Source organism: Melanotaenia boesemani, chromosome 13 (genome assembly GCF_017639745.1).
Source record: "Melanotaenia boesemani isolate fMelBoe1 chromosome 13, fMelBoe1.pri, whole genome shotgun sequence".
In the NCBI taxonomy this organism is placed as follows: domain Eukaryota; kingdom Metazoa; phylum Chordata; class Actinopteri; order Atheriniformes; family Melanotaeniidae; genus Melanotaenia; species Melanotaenia boesemani.
Window position 1 is genome coordinate 9,752,474 of NC_055694.1, and position 20,517 is coordinate 9,772,990.

General features: G+C 42.5%; 1 protein-coding gene across 3 annotated transcripts in view; it reads right to left on the minus strand.

Moving 5' to 3' along the window:
• LOC121651705 (nuclear receptor coactivator 3-like) overlaps nt 1-20,517 on the minus strand; it is a 70,839-nt gene that overhangs the window by 12,284 nt on the left and 38,038 nt on the right. For 2 of the 3 annotated variants that reach the window (XM_042004083.1, XM_042004081.1), the window contains exons 2-9: nt 18,444-18,531; nt 9,069-9,176; nt 6,542-6,702; nt 4,671-4,771; nt 4,407-4,581; nt 2,357-2,539; nt 373-459; nt 100-240 (exon numbers count right to left, since the gene is read on the minus strand). In XM_042004083.1, the coding sequence (XP_041860017.1) occupies nt 100-240; nt 373-459; nt 2,357-2,539; nt 4,407-4,581; nt 4,671-4,771; nt 6,542-6,702; nt 9,069-9,157 (937 nt within the window). In that variant the 5' untranslated portion in view covers nt 9,158-9,176; nt 18,444-18,531. The remainder of the gene's footprint in view (nt 1-99; nt 241-372; nt 460-2,356; nt 2,540-4,406; nt 4,582-4,670; nt 4,772-6,541; nt 6,703-9,068; nt 9,177-18,443; nt 18,532-20,517) is intronic. The other variant, XM_042004082.1, reaches the window with a different exon arrangement.

Sequence of the window (20,517 nt, forward strand, 5' to 3'; positions counted from 1 at the left end):
TCCTGCTTTTGCCTCCAGAGCTTTCATTGTGGATTTAACAGAGATTAATGCAGCAAATTTAAAGCACCACAGGTGGAGATGCTCCCAGCCATGACCCACCCTCATGGTAGTGGCGTTTGTGCGACCAGGGCTGTCCGTCGCTGTGCTGAAGGAACATCTGAATGCAACGCCTCAGCAAATCCTCCCAGCCAGGACGCATGGATGCTCGCAGAGAGTTTGGGTCGATCTGAATCAGTTTACCTACCGGCAAGGACAAGAGGAGCAGAGGAAATGAGGAGATGGAAGAGGGATGAGTCAAATTCGCTCATGGATGAAGAATGAACAACGCAGCCTATTTGGGATTCTGTGTTCAGCGAGCATGCAGCTTCTCACCTGAAAGCTCATGTCTGGTGTTGAAACTTTCTGTCCTTTCCATGGCTGTGACTCGACGGGCCACACAGATCATACAAGACTGAAGGTCTGCAGGTGAAAGGGGAGAACTATCAGCAATGTTTTATAATCGTTATATGATAAGTCTTTCTGTGTAGGGTTTTGTTAAATTACTGAGTCAAACTAATGTCTGTGGTCAAGATGTATAGTCGCACATAAAGGCCATTTTTTTATATTAATAATTCACCACTTCTTTACATTTTGGTTCCTGATACAACAACTTTGTCATCTAAAAGGAAAAGCAAAGGAAATATATTTTACATTTGCCATGCATACCAGCTGGAAACATCCAACTGTGAAAAGATAAGTAAATCAAATTAAAAAAACGTTGGAATGCTGTGTAAAATATTGTATATACATAAATCAAAGCACATGTGAGACAGTGAACCTCCCCTCAGACAAAGTTTAGAAAAAGATACAATACTTTTTGTGCAGATTTGCCTAAATTCTTCATGCTTATGTGGTCATGTTTCTGATGTTAAATCCGTACAGACTTAGCAAATGAACCCATATAACCACATGTTGCTGTTAGACAAATCCAAACTACACTAAATACTAAATGAGTTATCTTTGTACTATTATCAACAGTTTTCCCAAAGTCAGAAACTAATAATCACAACATGTTTTAAATAAGTTGGTAGAAAGTCTGGTAAAGTTCTGTAATGTGGTGGAACATCTGATTGCTAATTAGGTTAATTGGCAGCAGGCAGTAACATGAGAGGGAATGAAAAGAGCATTCATGAGAGTATGAGCCCTCCAGGAGTAAAAATAGGGGGAGGATGCTTCTCTGAAAGAATGCTTGGGCAAATTATAGCACAAAATATCAAAGCCAGATTCATAAAATCTTAGAAATCTCTTTACACATGGTGACACAGTCAAAACATCCCCTCTGATAGTAGAGAAATAACAGCATGATTCTGAAGTATAAATCCTGGCTCCGGGTGCAAGGGCTCAGGTAACATTTCCTTCAATTTGTCACAGAATCCACAAATACAAGTCAAAACTTCACAGTACACAAAGAAAAATATGTGAGGCCTAATATGCACTCTATATGTACAACATATTTCTAAACAGAGGCACTGTTAATGTAAACGAAAAAATAAGTAACTCACTGTAAAACACTTTAAACTGCGTTTAGGGGTGATATTTAAGTGTGGCTGGTTTATCACATATAAACAAGATTTACAAACACGGCTGTCTTCTCTACACCTTTAAGATACTGAGATGAAGCAAGAAACGGTCACTTTGGAAATCATGGAAGCTGCTAATGTGGAGATGGACTAACCAGCTTGTTTTCAGACAGCACGAACAATAGCATGATGGTGCATTACTGCATGTCACATGAGCAACATATATGAAAGCACCAATAATCCCAAAGTATAAATGCAAGTATTGGAGTGAGCTGCTATTCAAAATTAATATCTTTAATATTAAATATGTTGCTTTTGTACAAGTGTATGAGAGTGTGCCAGACAGGTTGTCTCCCCTGCCTCTGTACTGACCCTGTGATGAACTGGCCACCTGTCCAGGGTGAACCCTGCATCTCACACTGACAGCTGGGATAGGCTCCAGCCCTCCACAACCCAAGATTAAATAAATATGGAAAGTAGATGGATGGGTGTTTTTGTATTATTTTTGAATACGAGTTTAGTGATTTGCAAAAAAAAAAAAAAAAAAATTTAATATGATTTTATAAAAATGCTAATCTTATTCAACTCAGACATTTAAGCATTTTGGATGGGGTATCTTTAACTTCACTGTAACACCTCTGTCCAATCTATTATACTGAAACTCAGGGTAAAGTCAGGTTTAAGATTAATCTCTCATTCTGGAGACTGAAGAGCTAACACCCAACACAGGTAACCTTAAACGAAACACATTCCTGAGTGTGGGGGGCCTATGTGTAATTATTGTTGGCTCCTCATACCTTCTCCCTCCTCAATCATGGCCTTGGGCTGAGTGAGAGCAAAGCATTGCATGGTCTCGTATCGTGGTCCTCCTGGACCCTCCTCCACTGGGCCATGGGTGTGGCCAAATTTGACCAGCATCCGGCAAGTGAAGGTGTGACTCTTTTGCCGTCCTGCCTCGCTTCCCCACGACACTCCATTTACTGAAAAAAGAAAAAAAAAAAAAAAGCACACAAACACAGAAAGTTACACTTGGGGGTGAAGTGGAATGAGCATGAAGCTTCTGGGAATGAAAACCGCATGCAGCTGTGAATGGACTGCCTGTAATCAAATATCCCCTACAGCTCACACCCTATCCTGCCACAACTCACAAACACTACAAACCACACTGCAACGAGGACGAGGACCGTCCCTCTAAAAGTGAGAAGCTGAAATCTTTCCTGCTGTTTAGATCCCTGGCTAAATGGACCATGGGATTAATGTAGCCAAGGTGTCGATTTCCAATATCTCTCCCTCTCAGTCTGCTCTGCAGTGGGCAGAGGCCGGGGACACTCAGCCATCTATCCTCATTTAGACCCTGACTCCTCATCAACGGCACGCACACACACTGTTACATGGGGTCACCTTCACAGAAACTGGGAACTTCAGAGAGACACCTGCCTTCCAAGGTCTGCATGGAGCCTTATCTGGGCCTTGAGCTGGCTAAAGGTTTCTGTCTAGCAGGTGCAGGGAGGACACAAGAGAGGGCCCCGAGAGCTGAACAAGTCGAGCATAAGGGCGGTATGATAGGAGAAACGAGGAGGCCCTGTGTGATAGTGAGATGTGATTTAACAAGGCCTTGAGTTTCCCTCCTCTGTAAAAAAAAAAAAAAAAAAAAAAAAAAAAAAAAAAAAAAAAACAACAAAAAAACAGCAGCACAGTCGCTGGTCTGACATCTCTCCTTCAGATGCAATTAGTCAACAGCGAGGCAAGACAGAAGGCAACACAACAGCTACACCTCGCTTTTGTTGGCGAATGTGTACTTCTTGGTCACTTGTGTGTGTGTATTTAACCACAGCTAGCATGGTCAGCGGTCATCCCACAGGAATGTGCAGCGAGAGCGCATTTCATTCACGGGTCCAGAAGATAATGAAGGGGCAGAGCAGCAGAGTGAGACACAATGAGGGGTGGGAGAGCAGACACGGAAGCAGGTTGAAGAAGACAACCACAGTATTCATCTTAGGCAGCCATATTAAGAATGAATGAGCCTGAGAAAGAGTGAGTTGACAGAGGCGCGAGGGACACAGAGAAAAAAAAACAGACAAAGAAGAGTGTTATGTGAAAAAGAGAGGCGAACGTATGACAGGGAATAAGTGAGAGAATGTGTCAATGACTCGCCAGAGTCGCTGCCGCTTACGAGTTAATCGAGTAGCAGGTTCAGTCGAGCACACACATTAATAAATAATCAGCTTTATAAATAGTGCTCTATGCACATACATATAGACTTACACACAGTAACACACAAAGCAGTTTAAAATACACAATAATGAGAAAAGAGAGTAACTAAGAACATTTACTCAAGTAATTTAGAGAGAAATCTCATGCAAACACATGCTGATTTAAGTAGAGAAAGTGTGGAGGTGCATTATTCAGCAGGATGTAGTTTCCAGATGGCTGCCATGGGATCTGAATAGAGCTCGGGTCTGTTTTACACTGTCTGGACCACTGAGTGTGACTGACAGCTGCGCTACGCTCTGCCTGCTCAGCACCAAGTGGGTGGGTGCTCCTGTGCACATGTGTGCTTTGTCAGGTGTGTGTGTGTGTGTCTAATGCACATGAGCAGCCTTCCCAGGAGCTCCTCATTAGAAGAGGAGATGGAGTGAAGAGCGGAGGAGCATGAATAAATAACGGAGTATGTTTACGTTGACGTGTGCGCAGAGTTGTCGTAACCTCTCAAAGTTTGTTTTACACCTCGGCCCTGTGGAAGATGTCAAGCAGGGTTTACTTCTGAGCTGACATGCAGCTTCCCTCTGAATGCATTTATACGTGCGTGTGCATGCATATGTTTGTGTGTCTGTGTGTGTTTCTCACTGTTGGTCTTGGGCAAGTTTTTGTGAAACTCCTCCCTGTCGTCCTCATGAAGAATGTTATACACGCTGGTGTTGATGAGTTCCTCCTGTTTGTACTGCAGGTACTGCGTCACATTGTCCGACACAAACACGATGCTGCCCTCCCGGTTCACCACAAACAGGAAGCCGTCCAGCGCCTGGCAGCACAGATCACAGGAAGTTAACGCAGCTTGTTTAAATTAAACCAGTTGCTGACTGATTGACAGGAAGAGAAAGCTAGACTCACCTGCAGCAGAAGCGGCCCCAGGTGGTCCTTGTCGATAACCCCCTGACCAGTTGAGGACACGTCTGACTTCTGAACGTCATCATCGTTGGAGGAAGCTTTACCTACAGGAGAGTGAAGAGAGGGAAAAAAGATGAGTTGCATTATGAGGAAAAAAAAATAAAGCCTCTTCAAGCCGAGCTGTCTGAAAAGGGAAAAAAAAGCACAAAAGAAAGAAGGTGAAATCAATGATACCTGAAACTCGAGGATGCTGCGTTTCATATACTACTCTAGATACACCAGCAGGGGGCAGCGTTTCTCAATCTTCACTTTTTTTTTTTTCTCCCCCAATGAGGAGGGGGTTCAAAACTACAGGTAAGGAGGGAGACGGACAGAGGCAGGTTTCTGTGAGGAGCCCATCAGAAGCAGTAGAGGGCTGGGTGCATGTGGAGCAGGTAGCTACCGTCCTCATGCTTTATATTCAGTGTCAGGCTGTGAGAGACTGTCTGGTAGGCTGGGGCTGAGAGAGAGAGGAGCGGAAGAGAGCTAGAGAAGCTCTGGAAGCTGTTATGTTGCAGGGGCAGGAGCCGAGGCACCTGAATTAATAAAGGAGCTGAGACAGGGGAATGTGGATGGAGACAATACTGGGGAAAAAGAGACAGGTTGGGCTGTTGTGCTAATGTCGGGCTCAGTTTGAGAAAGAAGCGGGGGCTACAGGAATCATTCATCTGATTAGCTCCCAAGGGGCATAGATACACACACAAAGAAAAAAGGAAATTTCCTGCCTACAACTAGGTACTGTGAAGTTCGATGAGGAATGAAAAACGAGAGGGGTAGTATACAAAAAAGACAGAGACGTAAACTGAGTACGAGAGAGGCTGCACTCCATCGGTTCATATAGTGTCTTGAGACGCTGGGAGCAAATCTCAATGTGCTGCAGAGGAAACATGGAAAGGGGGAAGCAGGGCAGCAGATGAAGAGTAAAAATTCATCTTCAGGTGAGATGATAAACAGGAGTGATTGATTGGGAAAAGACAAATAAAGACAGACAGTGAGAGCAGGTGAAAGTCAAAAGAGGAGAAGAGGAACAGGTAGAGTGTGAGAGATGAGTCTAAACGCCTGTGTCATTTCTGTCTTCACTTCCTGTAACTATGGCAACCTGTCAGCAGCCAGTCAGGGCCAGCTGTAGCCTCTTCCCCTTCCTGTCGAGGTGGCAGATGCTGACTGTGCTGAGCAGAAATAAGAAAGAACTAAATTCATCATGGGCTCTTTCTCCCTGATCACCAAGAAAAAAACAAACAATTATACTGACTTACTCCTAAGTCCTGGACTTAAAATGTGCCACTGTGTTCCCTGATCATACATCTGCAAAGCAAATGTCTCAGCACGCAGTTCATTCAGGTATTTCACTGCAGAATAACCACAACGTAATGAAGACATACCAGCGTCAACAAAGTATGTAACAGAACTAATAATGTGGGAGCTCAGCAGAATGGAAATGCATGCGATTACCTGCAAATGTCCACTTAAATAGTCTTAGCGAGGTCTGCACACAGTTGCGTGTGGTCGTATTACACACACACATACAGTCAGGAATTGCAGGTTCACAAAGCGCTGCTGATGTTTCCACCCAAACATCAACAGTTAGGGCTGTGAAATTTGTGGGAGATGAATGACTGATTTGTCCTTGCACCTGGGTTCTGAGGAGGCGCATATATGTATGTGTGTGTGTGTGTGTGTGTGTATGTGTGCACCAACCCCCAGCTGTCTCTACCACCTCGTCTTTCCTAATGTTTCCCCACACACACTTCCCTAAAGTCCCATTTGACTTTAGGCGCAGTCTGACTCCAGTTCTTCAGCAACCTTCACCATTTCGGTCAGCTGTGTCCACTCACCCTGCTCCTTGATCTGACGTATCTGGCGCACCGTCTCTTTGAGGATGGCGCATTTATCTGGTTTGACGTTGAAGCTGTCTATGTCGCTGAGGTTGGCAGAAATCAGCTCCGCCAGCTCCTCAATGTACTTGCTCTCTTGCTCCCGTCGCTTCCTCTCACACCTGCAGGGAAAAAAAAAATGAGAGATTAGACCAAACTAAACCATACTAATCAGCCCATTGTTCTCAGATCGTCAAAATGCCTTCTGTGTCTGAAACCACATGGGGTGGCTGCCAGGTACAACACTACGCAAAAGCTAGTTTACTATTTTATGTTACCAACTTACAGTTTTAATCAAAAACTAAAGTGCAAGAAACAGAAGTTTGGACACCCGGCATAATTAGTACTCAGTAACAACCCTTTCCCTTTAGTAAGCAGCACAGCTTGTAAATGTCTTTTTCTAGGCAACACAAAGTCCTTTCTCTCTTGTTTAAGGGATTTTTCTAAAAAAGGGTCTGTAGCTGAGTAATGTCTTGCATGCAGTAAGTTTTGAGGACTATCCACTAATTTTCCAGAATGACTTGGTCCAGTGATTGTTCAGGCAAACCTTCAGCTTTAAACTCTCGAGGTCTTCCATGAATCAGAGGTGTTTTAACATCCTTGTCCTGTTGTATCGGCAATCCTGTTTTTAATGTAAATTTCAGCTTTTTCACTGACTGCGTGATGTTTGCTTCAGTGTTTGGTTTGTCCCTTCAAACCTATTGTAGAAACATTAGTACCATGGGAGGGGGGAACCAGGGTACTAATGACACCTTTCGATATGCAGTGTTTGCTCTCTGAATGTTAGATAGCATTTCTGTCAGTAGATTCCCTTTAATAGCACAAACTTTACATTTAACAGTTGGAACGTTTACCATTTTGTGAAACTATTCATCCCTACTTACTCAGTTCATTGGATACATCTCCCAAATGCATCACGCTGCATTTTGCTGTCCATTTGCAAACTTTTGATGCTGAATTTAGTAAGGAACCAGAAGACATTTTCCTCTGACAAGTCCTCTATGAAGCTGCTATTTGTGCAGATGTTGCTGCACAGTAGAACAGTGCACACCCACTTAGGAGACTATATTTTCCTGAGTGTCTGACAGTGAAATTGGTATAAATGAGCCTTCCCAGGGATCATACTAACAAAATAAAAGAACTAATCTTGCTGAAAGTGTTGAAAAGGAAGTTTAATTTTCTACTCAACGCCTTTTAGATATCTACATTTTCTTTTAGAGCCAAAGGTTTTGCACGTCATTGCAAGTTCACCGTTTGTGTGGATGATGTTCTCTGTTTCTTGTAATTAACTTAATAATTCTTCAACAATAATTCCTCAGGCTTCTTCTTCTTGGAAGGATTTTCCAAAGCTCTTCTTTGGATGACGGCTGCCTTTTGCTCTATCCCCTGTTAAAATGATTCCACACGGAGGTCCAGGATGTGGGGAGGAGTCATCACTCCATCAGACCAGTTGCTGCTGATTTTCAGTCCAGCTCTAGTATCATTTGGAATACCACAGGCTTTTCTCTGGTTTCCCATCCTTAAGACTGGCTTTTTGACAGACAACCTTTCATGGAGACCATTTCTGATGAGGCTTCAGCGAACAGCAGACAGGTCAACTGAAGGTCCAGATGGGGTCTCGGGTCCTGTGCCCGGTCTTTGGGCTTCTTATTATTTATTAACATCACGGTCTGACACTGATCATCTGCTGTAGATTTTTTTTTTTCCTGGAATGACATGTTTTAAATTGTTCTCCATTTATCCAGTTTCATCACATTTTTAAAGACACAATACACAACACACTGAGATATGCTAAGTCCTCACCTAGTAGCACTTTGAGAATCATTTTGTTGGTGCAAAAATACACATTTATCTTAAACTATGTTATCGTTGCCATTTTTCATAGATACCACTAAAGAAATAGGAGCAGTGTTCTTTAAGGTACAATTCAATATGGGTTCTTTGCTAAGTTGTATGTTATGCACAGATGCAACAACTGGTTCATAAATTTGGTTTTGGTGTCTTTTTTATTTTATAAAATACTTTCAGAAAGCCTGGAGGACGGTTTCTCAAACGCACTGAAAAATATTACAGGAAAATCTGTATCCTTGGAAGCAAAACATAAGAAATGGGCATTCCATAATGCCTAAAAACAGACATTATGGAAAGAGATCATCACATCCGGCCTCGGAAATCAACACTGACAACGAGTCCATACTGATCTGTGGAAAAATGTTGGTGAAAGCACATTTTATTGATCCTCATGTCCCCATCTTCCATGTAAATGAACACAATAAGCTTTTATTTGACAGAAAAAAAGAGGACAAACTTTTCATTATATATAATGGTCTCTTTGAAAGTTTCTTTCCCATCTTTGGTCTCAATTCAGTTCTTAGTCATCACAGCAGACACTGCTATAATAGCTGCATGGGCCCAGCTCGACAAACCACTGACCCAGTAGCCCACTTTCCTGCATTTCACCTCTCATGTGTTGCTCTCACACACTCACCCCAGACCGGGCGTGTCGCAAGTGGAGAGCTTGCGTTTCCGGTTTTCTGAGCTCAAAGGCTCCATGGAGTTCTCCCCCAGTCCGCTCATCGTGTGCACATATCAGCACCTGAAGGGAAGAAGCACATGCATACAAGCAGGTGTAAATAAGCCAGGCAGTGAAAGGGATTATATAGTCCCTCTTAGCCTTTTAGCTGGTATTATACAGGTAATTGTGAGGGGAATGAGACGTTCACTCTCTTGAACTCAGCAAAATAACTGAAACAGAGGCAGGTTGTAAGGCAGTGCACAGCAGGGTGAAATATGCTTATATCATGCAAATTATATTCTCCTGGCAAAGACTGACAAACAAACATGTCTCGTCTGCCTCCTCCTATTCCTCTTCTTCCTATTTGGAGAATGTGAGAGTAAGCATGTGAGGTTGTGTTTGTTTGTGTGTGGGCTTGTGCATGCATGAGTTCATCAGCTCATATGGTACATCCACACACACACGCATTGGATTAGCAGTGTCTCTGATGATAAGCCACGGTGCACAACTAACCCCGTTAGACAGCCGTCTGTCTCCCATAATGCATCACATTTCGTCTCCAGGAAGTGAGCTGATAAAGGCTGTGAGGAAGAGAGACAGATGGGATGAAAGAAGGAGGAGGAAGAGAAGGGAATAGAGGAAAGGAATGGAAGAAATAAGCCAGGGAGGGAGGGAGAAGCCAGTGCTGTGAAGTGAGCACTGATTGGTCACTTTCTTTGCCACAGTGACAGCAGCTGACACTTGGGAAAGGTAGGAGGGGAGAGGGGAAAACAAAGATGGAGGGAGGGAAGGAAGAGAGGAAAGTACATGAAGGGGAGAGAGAGTGCAAATATAGTGGGAGACAGGATATGGGGAGAAAATGCAGAGGGAGGGGAAAAAAAGAGGAGGGGTAATCAGAGCGGAAAGAGGCGGAGGCAGTGGGAGGGAGTGAGCTGAGAGAAAGAGATAAAGGAATGTCAAAGAAAGACAGGAGGGGCGAGGAACAGGTGAAAGGAGGAGGAATTAGAGGAGGAGGTGTAACATTCAGACTGTCTGGAGTGTGTTTTCAAAGCACGTGTGGTGCACAGAGTGGGCTGAAAGCCTCAGTACCCCTCTTAACCTTCACAGCCAGAGCAGCTTTTTCATTCCATTGATTACATGGTTATCCTCTGACCAGAACACTGTCTCTCCTGCATAGCAAATCAGGCCAGCGGCAGGGGAGAGAAACCAGCCTGTTATTTAATCATCATCCACCATCATCTTAGGCGCCTTTGTGTGGGATTGGAGAAGTCCAAGAAACCACCTAATTGTGTTTGGGTTTTGTTTGTTTGTTTGTGTTTGGGCAGGGTATGTTCTTCAAAGTCTTGGTTCGTTACAAGGTCATACCAGGCCTGTAACAAGTGATGAACACGCCTTCGTACTGAGACAGAATGGGCTGCTTCCATCTATGTTTCCAAGACGAGGCAAAACAGTGTGTTCTCTTGCCAGGCAACAACAGGGGATACTTAAGAATCTTCTTCTAAAAAGCAGGAGATATTTTGAAATTGTGAAATCCCTCCCACTTTGAGTTTCTTTCAAATTTCTTCTTTAATCTCTCCCTCGAGTCCCTCCCATCAGACTGTCTGTCTGCCTTTGTCTGCCTACCTGCATCTCCTCTTGCCTATCCCCCAGTTTGCCTCCCTGCGTGCCCATCTACCTGCCTCCCCCGTCTGCTACTCTTCGTTAGACAAAACCCCCGCTTGGTGCAGTCTGATGAAACCTACCACAAGGGAGACGAGGAGCCGAGGAAGCAAAAAGCGGCGAGGGGGAGGTACAAAGTCTGAGGATTCAGAACTCAAAGAACCAAAGCAAAGTGTTTGAGTGAAACTCCCGTCTTTGCTCCTACACCGATCAAGCCCGCCTGCCTGCCTATTGATGGAGTTCTCAAAGGGAGAGCTGCTCTAATTGCAGAGTGAATGAGGCTGCCCCAGAGAATGGTTGATTAGGAGGCTGCTGAATGCCCCAGGGAAATGGGTCACCTCCAGCCTGGCGCGGGCCGCCCGCTTTTTCAGCACGGGGAGAAAGTCAATTACACGCTACAGGCAGTGGGGCCTGGTGGCAGAGAGGCAGCGGGGCTGTGCTGGGTACAATACAGCAGCAGGGGGCAGTGGGAATGAGACGTGCAGTGAAGGAAATGGGAGAGGGTGATGGGAGTATTGAGGGCAGCAAGAGGGAAAGGAGAGATGGGCATGAAGATGGCAATTTCAACTAGAGAGAAAGACACTGGATGTGTGGAGGAAAAAATGAAGACAGTGAGTTCTTTTTTTTTTTTTCCTGCTCCTGGGTTAATGCATATTTCAAACAGAATCTACCACTAAAAGCAGATGTTATCAGAATCAGTAAGACTAAGATAAAAAAGGAAGAATCCCTTCTTTTTCAGCAACCACTGAAAAGTGGTTTCAGCTAGAACCCCTCCCTCCATTAAACATACATTAACATTAAATATCAGCAATACTAGAACGTTTGCAGGAAAGCTGGAGGGTGTGGCGATCAAACTGGAACTCCACCATGCCAATCAAGTTCTGGAAGTGAACTTACACTCCTCTGACTGATTTAACACAGCTCCATGCTTGCAGCTGTGAAATGCCAAGTGTTACACTGGAGTTAGGGCAGCAGGAGACTTCATTTTAAGTTGCCAGATGGTCAGATGGTGTCTGAGTATGATTGTAAATTAATTTAAATTCATAGATTTAATTACATTGCTAAAAATGACACAAAACATCAGTGAGAGTAAGATGTTATTTCAGTATGGCTGCTTTTTTAGAGCTGCAAGTCAGTGCAGGTAGCAACCCTGAATTTCACTGCCTCAGTCTGACCTGGCTCTCAACCTTGATCTTAACCTGGGTGATTTCACAGGGTCGTCACCTAAAATGCTGACCCTCATATTTTCCAGGTCATAAGAAGGGTGTAACAAGAGTTTAACTTGGGTCATCACTGCCCTGTCATCACCAGGGTGAGGGGTGGGGGGTGAAGCTCAGCTCTTGACTCCATAGCCTGCTAGTGACCCCGAAACCCAGCGTGACCACAGAGTTTATGGAAAACAGGGGAAACTTCATAATTTCTATGAAGGTCTTCAGAAACTCCAATTACAGATTAAAATATTGCTCTGTCTGGCTCTGTTTAGGCGCTCTGTTGGCTTTATGCTTAAAGTAGATCCATGTTGTGGGCACAACACTGAAAAAACCGGCAGTCACTAATTGAGCAGTGGAAACTGCTCCATTCTTTCTCTTGCTTGTGTTTTCCTCCCTTGCATATGTGATTTCATACAGCCTGACACGGCACACACCCACAATGCGTTCAAAATAATCTTAATGAAGGTGGTGGGGAGAGAATCAGAGGACACCACACACCGCAGGAGTTTGCTTCCCTGCTGTAAACAGCAGCATATACATTTGTGAGCCCCATCTACGATCTACACATAATTAGCCATTTACTTTAAATATATATGCATATTAAATTTACAAAAGATGTTTATAGTATCCAGAAATGTACAGTCAACATTTCCTTCTTTAAAGTGTAAATCTAAATCTTTTCACAGGTATTAAATCGAAAATCTTGTGGGAAAAATAAATAAATAAATATATATATTAGTGGGTAGGTAAACTTTTTCTGTATGATGTCAGTCCCTCAGGTTGTAGTCGGGCTCAAGGAGAAATGGCCTCACATTTGACTCTAGAATACTTTGGTAAACACAGAAGTGTATGGTTGACTCAATAACTGACACATGAGGCTTAAAATTAACTTTTTCCATCACTGATGTTTTCTCTCTCTCTTTCTCTCTCTCTCTCATTAAAATGCAAAACAACAACAAAGATCAAATTCTCTCAATGATCTGTTTTTCCAGGAAGGAACAAAAAACTTTTGCTCTGAACACATTTTAAATGATTGACTTTAAACTTTATCTTAGTAGATTTTTTGCTTACAGCATCACACAAATAAGAGGAATTTTGACCATTCAACATTTTGGAACATTTAAACTAGGGAAAGGCATTGTAAGGAATTTTTTTAAAGCCAATTAAAACCGATGAATCAATTAGTCGTGATATCATCATTAAAAAGCAGCATTTAGCTCTACCAGGAGAACTTCAACCCGCATAATGTGCATTTGACTTCTTTGTACAGTTCAGTGAAATACTGCCGCGCTTCCCTTTGCATTGTTGTCGTTGCAAACATCTGCTCTGGTCGGGTTGCTTCTGCTTCCGCTAACTCCAGCAGAAACAGTACTGTAAACATGAGCTCCACATCCCTGCGTAGTGAAACATATACCTCCTCCTGCCCCAAACAAATATTAGTAGAGTCTTAAGACTAGTAGTGGACTGTGTGTGTGTTGGCTAATCGGCAAATTCAAGTTGTGAACATCCCTAATTTGATCAGAAGTCAAAGATGGATGAATGATTTTAAAGATACAGGTAAATACCAAGAGACTCTGTGAGATCTGATTGGGTGGTTAACTGGTTGGATTAAGTGGTTAATATTGTGAAATGTAATGGAAGCATCCAATGTTAACTATTTTTTTAATAACACCAAATATGTGATTGCAGGTCAACCAGCTTAAGAAATGATGGAGGCTGGCTCAGATTGGGCACCACCCCTGCTTCTAGGACACACATCAGTTACACCCACAGACGCTGCACGCTCTGCAAGACGAAGACGACAAGATCAGCTGAGGAAAGAGACACTGCAAGCAGCAGAGATGGAGTCCACCAGGATGCAGACACTGGAGAGCTACAGACCATGAAGAGGACACCTGATGCTGGAGAGGAAAGAGGTCAGCTACAGACCAGAGGGGAGACACATAAGGCTGGAGAAGAAGGTGATCAGCTGATCACAAAGGATAAGGCGCATGATGACGATGATGTATGTGTACAGTCAGATAGTTGGAAGGTTTTTTTTTATACTACTTGTGCAGCAAAAATGTGCAATTTTTTGTTTTTGTACATGGCTTGAACATGAATAATAAAGTGTGTCAGTGGCATCTTTTTGACTCTTTGTTGCCTCTTAAGCACATAAATAACCAGTGTCAGATTTAATAATGAAAATTACATTACATTAAATTTGAATTACATTTAAAAACCTTGTGGAGATAAACACTTAATATATGATTGTTAACCGGATGAGAAGCTTGACCATCTTACTTTTTTATATAAGTGTTTTTATTAAAATTCTCAGTCAGAATAAACAATAGCAGCACAACGTTAAACAGATAAAATTTCAATAAAAGAAAACAGAATATGCAGATGTGGTATAATAAAAACACTGAGGTTGTGGCGTAATATCTTCAAGTAATGTAGTGAGAGAATTCCACATCTTTACATGGCAATGTCAACACTGAAACAATATAACGTGCAATTGTGCTAAAAACAGTGCAAAATATGTGCAAAGTTGTCAACAAGAGGAACAATGAGAGCAGATCCAAAATTTTTCTTTAGCTGTTGCATGCTGTACAGCTCCGTGATGACCCAGAGCTTCAGTGGAGAGTCAGTTAGGTGCTGGTCGTGCAAGGCCTGTAGACACACACTGGCAGGCAGACAACAACTGTTTACAACACCGTTTGCTATATTTAGCTTCATTTATAAGGATGTCTATATTATTACAGTTTCTGGTTTACAGGCTGATGCCAGACTGACATCTTAGCTTGAGTAATTATGTTGTATGAAAATGTGGTAGGATTATTAGATCATTTAAAACTTTTCTGAGTTATGTAATATAAATATGAAGTTGTTTCTTTTGCAACATTGTAATGCACATGAATCATTTATGCTCAGAGTTTAAATAAGTATAAGTATCCCTAACCACCAGTTACAACTTCACTAACAGCAGGTGAGCTTACCTTTGCAGTGACAGCTGTGTTGTGCAGTCCTGCGGTGGAAATGTGAACAGATCCTGCACCCAAGCCATTCCTGAAATGTCCGTGAGCTTCCAGAGATTTGTAGTTTCTGAACTGTTCATACATGTAACCACTGAAACCATAAACGAGGTAGCTTGTTATGTCCAGCGATGAGGTTGGAGGTAGTAATGTAGCATCAAAGCTCCATTCCTTGTAAGGATCTATGTTATTGATTGTTGACCATTTGGCCAAATACTGATCCCGGGCCTCCTCGATAAGTTTGTCCCTGTACGGTATCCTCTCATTATTCTTTTATTTTTATCCATATTGGTGACCGAGTAAACGGGAGGGTGTAACGTGTCTGACAAAGACCAATACCAAGCATTGTAGTCTGCTTATGGCATTTGGCTCTGCAGACGGTGAGGAGTTTGACTCTTTGATCTGAATCATAGTTTGTTTCTGCATTCACACCTCCTCAAACAAACCAGGCTTTCAAAGCAAACATACTAGGATTCAAATCAGAAGGGCTGGTGTGAATGTACCTTTAATTGACCCATAATCAAATGTATTCAGAGCTTCACAGTTACAGTATGATCTTCAGAGCTCCTGTCTGATTGTTAGCCACTCTGGGTTTTGTCAGTTCTCTGTTTGCACACAAACTCATTCTCAACACATTCTCCTTTTTTTCTTAACTAGTCCTGTTTGATTACACTATCCAACCACTGCCACATTTTTCTTTTTCTGTCTACACATGACTAAGTTCCACACATCATTGAGCTGCCCTTTCCTTACAAAACAGCTTGTAAATTGGCTAAAATTAACCTTAACCCACACTTGCCAGGTTGGCAGGCATTCATTTAGAACCCTGCTGACAAGGATCAGAACGAAAGAACGAACGAACGAACGAACGCTACTTCTTTTTACAACCATATGTTAAAAACCGATTAGCACATTTGTACGACCGCATTTGATCTTGGGGTTAACCTCTTGGAGAAGGAGGAAATCTAACTTCTGCAGATAAATGTAATAAAATAGGAACTTCCTCCACAACTTAAAATTGCTCTTTTTTTTTACAGAATTACATAATTCATAAAACTTATCTTGTTTCCTCTGAGCAAAGGAGACATGATATTGTCACAAAATATTTCATTACAGTGACAGAAAATTAAGTTTGCAAAGAGTTTTTGCTTTTTCTAACAATAACATTTTTATTTTTTTTATTTTTTTAAGGTCTGCAGTGTTTAGGGAGTAATGAATAAATATTGACTGTTCATTTCATGGATGCCAGTTAGATACTTGCTTTCTAAAATCTGAGCACAATTAGCTCTCTGCTTACTTTTTGGGATTAAAGAGAAACATAATTTATCTAAAGTCACACCTTTAGCAACACTTTGTCTTTTTTTCTTAGTTTGAACTAATGATCTGCAATATGTTCACTCTTCCCTCGGTGTAATTCTAGAAATGTGCATTTTCTCCCTTTACAAGACGGGCAGCAATTCAGAATCAACTGTGAGTTAAACTAACAGCATGCATAATCAAAATGGATGAACAGCAGCTTAAAAACTGAAAGCAAAAAGGAGGTTTGGGAACACACACACACACACACACACACAAAAAGAGTAGAGAGACGACACAACACCCACAGCAGAGTGAGTCACAGCAGAAGGGAGAAAAACAATGCAACAAACAAGACGGTGAAGGAAAGATTTACTGGGGGCAGACGAGTGAAGAGGAAGAAAATGAGCAACAACACAACCTCGATCTGTTCTTAAACTACACTTTACTTCATCTATGCACAAGCAAGATTATTCCAGTTAAACAGCATCTTGGGATTCCCCCAGCAGGATTCAATTTTAAAGCTTCAGCTCCGGCTAAAAGTCTTACACTTCTGTCAAGCTTGAAACAGGACATTTTTGCTAATTTACGTGGTAAAAAAAATATGCGGTGAACTGTTAGGCTGTACCACTAGCAATAGCTGACATCGAGCTCTGTGTGTTTAAACATCTCCCTTTTAATTGTCTCTGTGACAGGCGATAAGACCTTGAAGGCAGGCTGCTGGTTGTTGGTGATGAAAAGAAGGTGGAAAGAGGGAGGGAGAGGGGGAAAGGAAAGGTGGCAGAGTTAGAGAGGCAGGCGTGCTCAGGCTGGGTGATGCAAATAATCACAGTGTCGCCTCCCCTGACTACCCGCTTTCCCGTCCACCCTCCTGCCACTCTGTTATAATCTCTATTGACAAAACAGAGGCACACGGCCCTGGTGCGGCCATGCAAACTCACACCACAAACATGTCAAGAGCTGCAGCTGCTTTGCTTTGACTTGTCACACAAAACAGAGAGTCTCAACGGCAGTTTATCCTTTAAAAGAAGAGAACTCCCTACTCAGTGCCACTTCTAGATCAGATTTTAAGTTGGTCTGAACTGGTCAGTTAACATAACATAAGCTGTGCTAACACACAAAAACTAGAAAACAGAAGGATGTGCTGCAGTTGTATGGGTTAACACATCAGGAACACATTCTGAGTGTCAGTTTGTTGTCATAAATTATAATTTCTGGCATCTTTGTGTAAAAATAACTTAAACAATTAACTGACCGCAATTTATTCCTGTCACATGACCAGCTCCAGTAGGTGAATGAACAATAAAGACTGCAACATAAAGCACGTCAAAATATCAAGACTTGGTCATTAATGCTGTCATGAATAAAAAAACTGCAGCTCAGTAAAGCGAACTGCTGAAGTTTTCCAGCAAATGTAAAAAAGTTCAGATTCTAATAATTTACATTTTTTATAGGAGAGTTTCATGGAGCATCCAAAGACCTCTGAAATACTTTTTACTCTCTTGCTTTAAGTCTACTTCATTCCTCAGTATTTTTCCTGTTTTTAAATCTTTGTCTCTGTCATCAACACCCCCTCCACCGCTACATCGCTAACTGACATGCGTCTTTTGTTGTGCAACTGCAGAGTGCTAGTAGAGCCATCTGTGGAAGAAGGCACGTGAATGAAAGGGAAAGTGTAGTTTTGCAAGAGTCTGGGCAGGTTTGTTTTGTGATATTGTCACAAGCAGATGGGGTGTGTTAAGATGTGTGTGTGTGTTTGTCGGGGGGGTGTTAATGCTTGCTTTCAGCTTCTGTGGCAGGTAGAGCACGAAGAATAAGTTTATATTTCCTCTTGTCTCCTTGCTGTCTTTACACTCCTCATTTTCTCAGCTCCCTGAAAATAGTAAACCTTCCCTGCTTCCCTCGTAACCACCGTCGCCATCAGAAAATATTCCACCTTCCAAAATCCAAACACACACACAAAAAATAGAAATAAAATAAATAAACAAATAAATACAAACAAACAAACAAAAAAAACACCTCCATAAAGCAGTGTTCTCTGCATTTCGGTGTTCAGGTCAGGAGGATGTTGCAAGAGTGTGGCAACAACAAGAAACTGACTCTGACAAACTGCTCAGCCTAAACCCAGCAGGCCGTTACCATGCCAACCACACAGGATGTTAGCCCACCTTGCGAAGGCGCCAAGATGACGGACGATCAGATGCCCCCCTCCCCTCGACCTGGGGGTGTGGTCCTATGTGAGCTGGTCAATGGAGTCTGGAGATGCACAAAAACACAAGGGAAAAAGTTTCAGACTCGCATTCACCAGTGTGTGTTCATTAGGACCATATTAATGAATAACAAGAAGCATTATTAATCAGCAGCCTGAAGATGCGCACAGGAAGCGGCACTAGCGTCTTAATGAGGAGAAGGGAACTGCAAGCGAGCCTCACTGTGGGCTTCTGTCTTCATTATGGAGCCATAACATGTGCGGAGCACGCACATTATGGCTCCTGTGCATTTGCATTGACAAACAGTCAAACATACACACACACGTGCGCACCTACACACACACAAAAAGGGATGTTGAGACACGGGTTTTACAGGAAGCCAAACAGTTGAAACCTAAAAGTGGTGACGGCAAATGATCCTGAACTCAGCCACTTGCTCTTAACTACAACAAAGTGCTTCCACATCTTTTTCTACTAAATGAGCGCTCCAGATCCATACAAGTGGATTTAATCATCAACACTTTATTGGCAAATATCTCCAATCTCCACATACACTCAGAGCAAGAGTACAAAAACAGACTATTAGGCTAAATCGCAGTGCTAATCCCAATAGCACATAATAGGCTAATTTGTGTCCAATTTGCGTAACCATGGAGAAATCTGGGCGTTTCCATGGCACCCTGTCATCAGTAAAGCACACGACCAGGATGTCTCATGTTCATCTGTCACTGAGTCTCAGTGTGTGTGTGTGTAATTGAAAGTAGGCTCACTTTCACTGTTACTGAGTGGAGGTTCAGAACATCCTGCCAGAGGGCACGTTTAGAACCAAATCTCCGAGCCCAGCTTGAGTATGCGTATACGTATGTGTACGTGCATGTGTGTGTTAACATGGCAGATCTCATGCCTAGAGTGCCAGTGCCATGTATGTTTACATGTGCGAGTATGTTAGCATGTGCCTGACCGCTGGCTGCACCCATGATTGTGAGCAGATGGGACTGTCGGTGTGCGTGTGTGTGTGTGTGTTAGGAGGAAAAAGGGGAGAGGAGGAGGGGTGAGTGCTCTAGTTTAGGTGATGTATAGACTCTCGCACACCAGCAAAGACCCTCCTTCAAATGATGTGTTTCCTATTAATTGAAAAGAGAGAAAAATAGAGTCTGAGAATAACTGCTTAAGTGGATGGGAATTTATAGCTCAGCTGTGACAAAGACAGACTGACTCAATATTTCCTGCAAAAGTTGTGTGTGTGTAGATTGGGGGAGGGGGGGCATGTTCAGGGGCATGCACTTACAGGGACAAGAGAGACTTCAGTGTGATCATCGCTGCTCTTTGTGCTCACTTTGACGCAGCCATGAAAACCAGAAAGAATAAAATGGTAGTTAACGGCATGTGGTGCTGCTCATACTGGCGTAAAGCCTTGAATATAAAAGAAGTGTGAATGAGCTTAAGATTCAGAGTCAATGAAGAAATGTTAAGCTCGCAGTCGTCAAGGTCTCTTCACAGTCTGCTCTCCTCTGAGAAAACTCTCTTCATCTCATCGCACTCCTCAATTACTCGTCACCAGTAAGCTGTACTGTATGAATGTTTGCATGCTTGTATTTCATCAGTGCGCTTTAGCAGCTGATGAACATCTTCCACTTGTAAAAGTGACATAAAGTTGCATTAAAGGTTGCATTTGTTTTTATTGTCAGTGCTTAGAAAGATGTTGTTCACTCCATCAGTGGTAGAAAGAGTTGGAAATCACAAGAGAGGTCTGATACCAGCAAAACATCTATGATCAAACTGGTACAGGTAAAAAAAAAGGGCCTTTCAGAGAAGCTGATTTAACAGTTTGTTGGAACTTTTGAGATTACTTCCTTTTTCAGTGGTACATGATACTGTAAGTCACAGCTGACGAATCATCTTATGCTGGAACTCTTCTCCATTACTAAATGTAAACTCATATTTTACTGAAACTCATTCAAACTTGTCAAGTCACCAGATCTCAGAAGTGCCATCATAATATTACTTATCCCTTATCCCACACAGGCAAACC